Raw genomic sequence first — 10318 nt, forward strand, 5'->3', positions numbered from 1 at the left:
GCTACTGAATATATAAGTGCCTAAAGCTTTTGTGCAGTACTATAAGGTCACTTACACACTCCGATAGAAATGGTGACATCCCCAGTGTAATAAATCAAGAGGGTGAAGCCTGAAATGCATATGTGACCTTCAGCAGATCCAATATTACAACATCAGCTACAGAGGGGAGCTGGCTTAGGGGGTACAAAGTTGAGACAACTGTTGTATCATCGCAAGACCTTTCTTAACTCCTGACCCCCTTTTTCAGGGAATGATCGTGATCCCACTGCTCACGTCCGTTTTGCACGATCCCTGCTGCTGGGAGACTCCGGAATCCTTCAACGTGGATCATTTCCTGGACAAGAGGGGACAACTGAAGCACAAGGAAGCCTTTCTGCCGTTCTCAATAGGTTTGGCCAAAGCTCGCTTCTTCGGGGCGTAGCCGCCTCTATTCATATTACTGCGTTGGCTTAGCACCAACGTTGAAATGGTTAAAAAAGCGTGAGCCGGATTCAATCCTGATCTCTGCTGTTTGCTACTTGGCGTTGCTCTGACCTCTCCAAAGATACAGTACTGTGCAAACATCCTAGCAACCCTAGCTACACATATGTGCCTAAGACTTTTCCATGCTGATAAGTAGGTCCTCTACTATCAGAATCAGGTTTATCATCACTCACATACGTCATGAAATTTGTTTTTTTTGGCAGCAGTACAGAGCAATACATAAAATTACTACAGTACCGTGCAAAAGTCACAGGCACCCTAGAAGTATACGTATGTGCTTAAGACTTTTGCAAAGTAATGCACTTTTTCTATTAAATATTTAGAAAATATATATTTAATCTATACTACATCAGTCAGGGGTGTCAAACTCATTTTAGGTCATGGGCCGGATTGGGCAAAATGCAGCTTCATGCGGGCCGGATCAGTCGGGCGCGTGTGAACGCAGCTTTCATTGCCTCCGTTTTCTCAGCCTGTTCTCATGTGTCTCAGTCTCTCTCCTATAACTACAAAGTGTTTCACTTCACAAATTCCGTTTCTTATGAAGAAGACTGCTGAGCAAGCATTATTTTTATGATTGGTATTAACTTACAATCATAGGCTTCATATCGCCGGGCCATTAATAATTAAAATAATAGAGCTATCTAAAATGATCTCGCGGGCCGGATATAATTGTACGCCGGGCCGGATATGGCCCGCGGGCCTTGAGTTTGACACCTATGAATGCTTGAACGTACTGTGTAACTGGGGGTGCTATCTGAGCCTCCAACTTGTTTATATTTTTGTTTGTTCTTTCGTATAAGTGTTAAAGTTTATCTGGCAAAATAAAAATGTTTAGTTTTCACAGTGAGAAAGAACTTTAAGACTTATATCAAAGAACAAAGATCTCTCATTTCTCACATTTACTCAGCTTCTTAAAGAGGCAGTTCCTGAGGAACTGAAACAGAGCTGAACCTCCTGCAACATGCCACAGTGTGAATCGGTTCAGCCCATAGACAGTCAGGGCAGTTTGAAATACAATCTCTCTCTCACACACACACACACACACACACTCACCCCCCCCACACACACCCACTCACACACGCACGCACGCACACACACAAACACACACACACACAGACACACACACACTCACACACACACACACTCACACACCCCCCCACTCACACACACACACACACCCACTCACACACACACGCACGCACAATCACACACACGCATGCATGCACGCATACACACGCACACAGACACACACGCACGCACACACACACTCACACACACACACACGCACGCACACGCACACTCACACACACATACACGCACGCACACATACACGCACGCATGCATGCACGCACACACACACATACACGCACGCACACACACACATGCACACTCACACACACATGCACACACACGCACGCACACACATGCACATTCACACACACACGCACACTCACACACACGCACACTCACACGCACACTCACACGCGCACACACACACTCACGCACGCACACTCACACACTCACGCACACACGCTCACACGCTCACACATGCACACACGCTCACACACTCACACACACACACACACCCACACACGGCTTCTCAAAACTTACAACTTTTAGAGTGCTGGAAGTGACTGAAATTATTGCACTGCCCTTAAAGCTGTCCTTTTAATGAGGGGCACGGATGAAAGGCTGAAAAGTCCCTCTAACACTTTGACAGGTTTCCCTTCCAGGTATTCCGGGACTCTGACCTTTAGCAGACACTCACATGTCTTTAGCATTCAACCATAATCATCTAAGCCAGTCCCATTTCCCCACATTTGGTCCATTTCCTTCTAAACCATTCCCATCCCTTTTTATACCATGGACCAATACCATTAAGCAAGGGGTCCGTGGGCTCCCAGATTGGGAAACCCTGCTCTACCCACTCTCCGCTGAACATCGACGGCTCCTCGGTAGAGATCGTTAAGGGCACCGAATTTCTTGGTGTTCACCTGGCGGAGAATCTCACCTTGTCCCTCAACACCAGCTCCATAGCAAAGAAAGCCCAGCAGCATCTCGGCTTTCTGCGAAGGCTGAGGAAAGTCCATTTCCCACCCACCCCCCTCATCCTTATCACATTCTACAGGGGTTGTATTGAGAGCATCCTGAGCAGCTGCATCACTGCCTGGTTCGGAAATTGCACCACCTCCGATCGCGAGACCCTGCAGCGGATAGTGAGGTCAGCTGAGAAGATCATCGGGGTCTCTCTTCCGGCCATTACAGACACTTACACTACACGCTGCATACACAAAGCAAACAGCATTGTGAAGGACCCCACGCACCCCTCATACAATCTCTTCTCCCTCCTGCCATCTGGCAAAAGGTACTGAAGCATTCAGGCTCTCACGACCAGACTATGTAACAGTTTCTTCCCCCAAGCCATCAGATTCCTCAATACCGAGAGCCTGGACTGACACCAACTTATAGTCCTCTACTGTGCCTATTGTCTTGTTTATTATTTATTGTAATGCCTGCACTGTTTTGTGCACTTTATGCAGTCCTGAGTAGGTCTGTAGTCTAGTGTAGTTTTTATATAACCATATAACAATTACAGCATGGAAACAGGCCATCTCGGCCCTTCTAGTCTGTGCCGAACGCTTACTCTCACCTAGTCCCACTGACCTGCACTCAGCCCATAACCCTCCATTCCTTTCCTGTCCATATACCTATCCAATTTTTTTTTAAATGACAATATCGGACCTGCCTCTACCACTTCTACTGGAAGCTCGTTCCACACAGCTACCACTCTCTGAGTAAAGAAGTTCCCCCTCATGTTACCCCTAAACTTTTGCCCCTTAACTCTCAACTTATGGCCTCTTGCTTGAATCTCCCCTACTCTCAATGGAAAAAGCCTATCCACGTCAACTCTATCTATCTCCCTCATAATTTTAAATACCTCTATCAAGTCCCCCCTCAACCTTCTATGCTCCAAAGAATAAAGACCTAACTTGTTCAACCTTTCTCTGTAACTTAGGTGCTGAAACCCAGGTAACATTCTAGTAAATCTCCTCTGTACTCTCTCTATTTTGTTGACATCCTTCCTATAATTCGGTGACCAGAACCGTACACAATACGTAGCTCAGTGTAGTCCCACGCCGGCGGCAGAAGGGAATACCCCCCCGCTATGGACTTCCACAGCGCCACCCGACTCAGCCTCACAGACGCAGCACACAGCGAAAGCGACCAGACCGCAGCGGACTCCGAGTCCATTGAACCTCCGAGCCTCCGACCATCCCCTCAGGCACAGCTTCTCCGAGCACCATCCTCTGCCGAGCGTATTAAGACGGGCCCCGCCAACGGCCATCGGCAACGCGACCCCGAGGACTGGGGGCCTGTTCTTCCCAGCAGAGTCCCGGACCTCACAGCAGCAGCGGCAACGAAGAAGGTCTTCCTGGAATTTCCCGATGTTTCTCCGTGCTTCCACGTCCGTTTCCAATCGATTATGATTGCGCACGGCACCCCGCTTCACAAATAATGGATAATCAGCTCCGGAGTGGCCGCTGCAAGCTGCGTCGCGCTGCCATCTTGGATCTTTGTTGAGAAACAGTGTGAAATAGGCCTTTCCAGCCTTTCAAGCGATGCCACTGAGCAACCCCTAATTCAGTTCTAGCCTAATCATGGGAGAATTTACAACAACTTCTTTGGGCTGTGGAAGGAAACTGGAGCTCCCAGATGAAACCCATGCCATCATGGGGAGAAGGTGCAAAAGTCTTTTAATTCTCTTTCTCTGGGAAAAAGGGCGACGGGCATTAACCCCTTCTTTGCCCCTCATGATTGAGGTCCAAGCCTGTCCAGTCTGGCCCACGAGTCCCTGCGACGTTCTCGTAATGTAAATATGCGAGAGTCTGCAGATGCTGGAATTCCGAAGCGACACACGCAACATGCTGGAGGAATTCAGCGTCCATGGCGAAGAGCGAACAGTCAACGTTGTGGGCCAAGACCTTTCTTCGGGACTGGAAGGGAAGGAGAGAAGTCAAAGTAAAATGGTGGGTGGGGGCGGGGGGAAGGATCGGGAAGGTGATAGTTGAAGCCAAGTGGGTGGGAAAGGCAAAGGGCTGGAGAAGAAGGAAATCTGATAGGAGAGGACATGAACTATGGGAGAAAGGGAAGGACCCAAGGGGAGTGATAGGCAGGTAAGAGACCAGAGTAGGGAATAGAGGAAGACTGGAGAGGGAGGGGGAAAAAATTACTGGAAGGAGAAATCAATGTTCATGCCAGCAGGTGGAGGCCACCCAGACAGAATATAAGGTATTGTTCCCCCACCCTTGCCACGAGAGGAGGTCATGGACCGACGGGGCGGGAATTGGAATTTTGTTTGGCCGCCGGGAAGTTGCACACTTGGCGGGTGGAACAGAGGTGCTTTCTTGTAAACGGACTTTGTGATCCTATCAGCTTAATGACAGTACACCCAGAACTGTACATAATACCCTGGGTGCAGCCTCGTCAATATCTCATACAACTGTGCACTTCATTGTACAGCAATGTAACTTTATAACTGTGAAATACTTGCCACTGTAGCATCCAGTAAATTATATATTCAGGGCTCTGCAGCTTTGTATATATAGCCCTGGTCCCTTATTTCCCTATGATATAGAAAAGAATGTTTGGCCCATTGAATCTACACCCACTGGTTACTTTTATAGGTACACCTGCTCTTTAACGACAATATCTAATCAGGTGGCAGTAATTCAATGCGTAAACACGGTACTGTAAAGCGTTGTGCTAACCATGCCAGCTTTCCAACCTGGTGTCCGCAGACCCCTTGCTTAATGATATTGGTCCATGGATTAAAAAGGCTCGGGAACCCCTGGTTTAGGGGGATATGACCCAAACAGGGTCACATGGCACTAGGGTAGATGGGTATCTCGTTTATCACAGACCAGTTAGCCAGTGATATATGACTCTCACACCATGCCTTAGGCAGACCATTAATTCTTACCTCGTTACTGGTAGCCTCTTCCAATTTATTAGTCCTCAGACCGTGGGTCTCGGATAAACAAACTGACTTCCCAATGTCCGACCGTCACAGCCTGAGGGATACCATGTTGACTATTGTTCTGTTCCTCGTGCTGGTCTGGTTCCAGACTGGTGTTATGTTCTTCCAGGGAGTTAACCGCAACTGACGGCCTTCCCAAAACAATTTCCGGTTCCGAATCCTGTCATCAATCAGTGCTGGAGATTCACTCCTTTGATTAATCCATTAACAACCCTCCTGATTGAAGTAAACGATGAGCATTCTTAAGAGAGAGGGAGTTTTTAAAGGGATTTGAGAGGGAGTTTTTAAAGGGATTTGAGGGGAAACGTTTTCACGAGGAAGGTGGAGTGGGTATAGTTCAAAGTAGGCAACACACACAAAATGCTGGTGGAACGCAGCAGGCCAGGCAGCATCTATAGGAAGAAGCACTATATAACCATATAACAATTACAGCACGGAAACAGGCCATCTCAGCCCTTCTAGTCCGTACTCTCACCTAGTCCCACCTACCTGCAATCAGCCCATAATCCTCCATTCCTTTCCTGTCCAAATACCTATCCAATATTTTTTTAAATTGGCCACCGGGAAATCGACGTTTCAGCCCGAGACCCTTCATCAGGACTAACCTGGAAGAAAAGACTAAGAGATTTGAAAGTAGGATGGGGAGAGGGAACTCTGAAATGATAGGAGAAGACAGGAGGAGGAGTGAAGCTAAGAGCTGGAAAGGTGATTGGAAAAAGGGATACAGAGCTGGAGAAGGGAAAGGATCATGGGACGGGAGGCCTAGGGAGAAAGAAAGGGGGAGGGGAGCACCAGAGGGAGATGGAGAACAGGCAAAGAGTGATTGTGAGAGGGGCAGAGAGAGAAAAGGGGGGGGGGGGGGGGGAAATAAATAAATAAATAAGGGGTGGGGTAAGAAGGGGAGGAGGGGCATTCATGGAAGTTAGAGAAATCATGTTCAAAGTAAAATTTCTTATCAGAGTACATATATGTCACCATATACAACCGTGATATTCATTTGCCTGCGGGCATACTCAGCAAATCTATAGAATAGTAAAGATAACAGGATCAGTGAAAGGTCAACCAGACTGCAGAAGACAACAAGCTGTGCAAATGCAAATACAAATAAATAGCCCGAGTTAACCGCTACGGTATGACGCCTCACCTACTGCACTGTACTAGTATACGGAATGTCTCTCCGGCTGGTTTGTGAACGAATGTTTTTTCACACTGTCACAGTCCACATGACAATAATAAACCAATTACATCTCCCAGCACAGTGCTGTTATCGTAAGACTATGCACTGCAGTCAGCGGTGCCTCCTGGCAAAGGAGTGGCCTCAGACTCAATGGGTGAGGCCAGCCCGGGGGTGGCTATAGGGGAGGGAGTCACAGCTTCAGACTCCCTCGCCACATTCTTGTGCATGATTTTAACATTACCAAAGTCTTTAAGAAACATAAAATTTGACCGGTAGGTTCTGATTTCTCACTGAGTTACCTGCGTTTTGTGTGTCTTGCAGGGAACCGAATGTGTATCGGCGAGGAGGTGGCCCAGACGCAGATCTTCATCTTCCTAACCACCCTGCTGCAGAACTTCACCATCCGCTCCCCGCTGGAACCACCTGCCATCAATGTCAAGCCCCTGTCGAGCGGCTTCTCAACGCTGCATCACCCTTACCAGCTGTACTGTGTTCCTCGCGAGCCGGTCAGAGGGCCAGCCAGGGAGTGACGCTTGGAGACGTCCCAACCCCACAAAACCCTCCATTAAATCTCACCGTGCGACAAAAGGAAAGCACCGGAGGTGCTGGAAACACCCAGTGGCTCAGGCGGAGTTTGTGGAGAGAGTATCTCTAGACCGTGGGCAGGTCACAGGGAACTGGAAGATAGCAAATGTCACACTTATTTACTGCCCGTTACTCTGCTGGCAGGCGTTTAGGGCATTAATGAAGGTCCTCCATCTCTGGCGGTGTTCAGGGCTTCCTTCATCACGTCAGTAGCTTCCTCTCGGTTTTCATTACTGTCTGTCATCCCAGTCCCGGGTGGAGACTCAGGAATACCGTCACACTCAGATGTAGAAGGATTCTCCATTGCTGTTTCCGTACCAATTTTGTTTGACCAGTCAGGCTTGTTGGCCCTGAGCTGAACCCCCGAACCTGGAGGGCCGGTGGACCACTCTTAGTCTGACCTCTACCCTTTGACCTGTTTGGCACAGGCGACCCTACCAAGAGCCAAAGCATAAAAAAGGCCCTGGCCCCAGCCAGTGTAGCTCTCCGACAACCGTCAGAGAGATCTTGGCCTCCACCCACTCTACTACAGACACACCCTTTTCTCTCCTTTTTTTGCCTCTCCTGCAAAACAAAACAAGATTTTATTTCTCCCCGTTTTAACAGTTCCGATGAAAGGTCGTCAGTCAGAAATGTTTCTCCACCCACTGAGAGTTTCCAGCATTTTCTGTTTTCAGTTCATATCTTCAGCAGCTGCAATATTTTGTTATTTGTTTATTGTATATTGATCTGTATTTTATTGGCTATTTTTGAGATGTAAATATTAAAATACACCATGTCTTTGGTTATGTACGTAAGACATTTTGGAATTAAATTTGAAGAGGAAAATCATTAAGTCAAAACCCAATTTTTTAAGACTCCTTTTTGGATGTTCGTTTACTGTCATAGAACACTACAGCACAGAAACAGGCCCTTTGGCCCATCTGGTCTCAACCTAGTCCCATCGACCTGTCCCCCGGATCATAGCCCTCCCAACCAAATTTCTCTTAAATGTTGATATCGAATCTGTATCCACCACTTCCACTGGCAGCTCATTCCACACTCTCACCACCCCCGGAGTGAAGAAGTTCCCCCTCATGTTCCCCTTAAATATTTCACCCTTCACCCTTAACCCATGACCTCTAGTTCTAGTCTCACCCAACCTCAGTGGAAAAAAGCCTGCTTGCATTTATGCTATCTATACCCCTCCTAATTTTGCTTAACTCTATCAAATCTCCCCTCATTCTCCTATGCTCAAGGAAATAAAGTTCAAACTACATTTATTATCAAAGTATGTATATATTTTACATCCTTGAAATTCATCTCCTTGCAGGCAGGCACAAAACAAGGGAACCCAAAAGAACCCATTAAAAAAGACCAACAAACACCTAGAGAGAAAAAAAACAAATCGTGCAAACAATAAAAGCAAGCAAACAGCATTCAGAATGAAAGTGAGTCCATAGACACAAAACCTGGAGCAGGTCCGCAGCCTCAGCCTCTGTTCACCACTCAGCCGAGGAAAACATCACAGAGCCCAGAACAGGCCCACAGCCTCAGCCTGGGGTCACCACACAACAGAGCGAAATGTCATGAGGCCTGGAGTAGGCCCGCAGCCTCAGCCTCCATTCACCACACAGCAGTGGAAAACATCACAGAGCCCAGAGTAGGCCCACAGCCTCACCCTCAGTTCATCACACAGTGGAGGAAAACATCATGAAGCCCGGATTAGGCCCACAGCCTCAGCCATACTGCAGTGAAGAGCTGAACAAACGTTACAGAGCAGTGAGAAGAACCGGCTTGAACCTCACCTCCGGTCCCGACACCCTGCCTTTTCAATCCATCCTGCCCAGCATTTAGATCGTCCAAACATCAGGTCATAAAGTCCTAACTGATTCAACCCCTCCCGATAACGCAGGTCGTCAAGTCTTGGCAACATCTTTGTAAATCTCCCCTGCACTCTTTCAATCTTATTGACATCGTTCCTGTAGGTAGGTGACCAGAACTGCCCACGATCCCTCAAATTAGGCCTCTCCAATGTCTTATACGACTTTATCATAACATCCATTAACATTTCTTACTCCAAAAATTATTGTAACAGAGAACCGAAATGAGGTTTATTTATTGATTGATTGATTTAGAAACAGTGTGGAATAGGCCTTTCCAGCCTTCTGCGCTGCATTGCCCAGCAGTCTGATTATTATTATCATTATTATTATTATGACTTTATTGTCACCAAACAATTGATACTAGAGCGTACAATCATCACAGTGATATTTGATTCTGCACTTCATGCTCTGAAGTACAAATCAAAGTAAATATATTAAAAATGTAAATTATAAATCATAATTAGAAAATAGAAAATGGAAAGTAAGGTAGTGCAAAAAAAATCCAAGAGACAGGTCTAGGTATTTGGAAGGTACGGCCCAGATCCAGGTCAGGATCCGTTCAGCTGTTCCCAAATCTGGCCGTACGAATCTTCAAGCTCCTGAATCTTTTCCCGGAGGGAAGAGGGACAAAAAGTGTGTTGGATGGGTGGGTCGTGTCCTTGATTATCCTGGCAGCACTGCTCCGACAGCAATTAATTGCAATTAATGCAATTAATAGCATTAGAATGAAACTTTCAAAACAACACCAACAAAAGTTGGCAGTTCACCGAGGGATCAGAAGTGGAAGCTGTGAGCAATTTCAAGTTCCTGGGAGTCAATATCTCTGAGGATATACCCTGGGCCCCAACATGTCGATGCAGCTACAAAGAAGATACAACTGTGGCTATACTTCATCAGGAACTTGGCAAGACTTGGCATGTCACCAAAGACATTTTGCAAATTTCTACAGGTACTGTGGAGAGAATTCTAACTGGCTGTACCACCGTCTGGTGTGGGGGGCTACTGCACAGGATCAGAATAAGCTGCAGAGAGATGTAAACTTAGTCAGCTCCATCACTAGCTTCCGTAGTATAAATGACATATTTAAGGAGTGATACCTCAAAAAAGGAGGCATCCATCATTAAGGACTCCCTCCTCCCAAGTCATGCCTCGTTCTCACTGTTACCATCA

The 10318-nt window shown here is 47.0% G+C and overlaps 1 protein-coding gene across 1 annotated transcript in view; it reads left to right on the forward strand.

The window, feature by feature from the left end:
* LOC132381428 (cytochrome P450 2B4-like) overlaps window positions 1-8114 on the forward strand; it is a 52918-nt gene extending 44804 nt beyond the window's left edge. Inside the window, exons 8-9 of the mRNA XM_059950833.1 lie at window positions 248-389; window positions 7020-8114. Coding sequence (XP_059806816.1) covers window positions 248-389; window positions 7020-7228 — 351 coding nt within the window. The 3' untranslated portion in view covers window positions 7229-8114. The remainder of the gene's footprint in view (window positions 1-247; window positions 390-7019) is intronic.
* The last annotated feature ends 2204 nt before the right edge of the window (window positions 8115-10318 follow it).

This window comes from Hypanus sabinus, chromosome 26 (genome assembly GCF_030144855.1).
Source record: "Hypanus sabinus isolate sHypSab1 chromosome 26, sHypSab1.hap1, whole genome shotgun sequence".
In the NCBI taxonomy this organism is placed as follows: domain Eukaryota; kingdom Metazoa; phylum Chordata; class Chondrichthyes; order Myliobatiformes; family Dasyatidae; genus Hypanus; species Hypanus sabinus.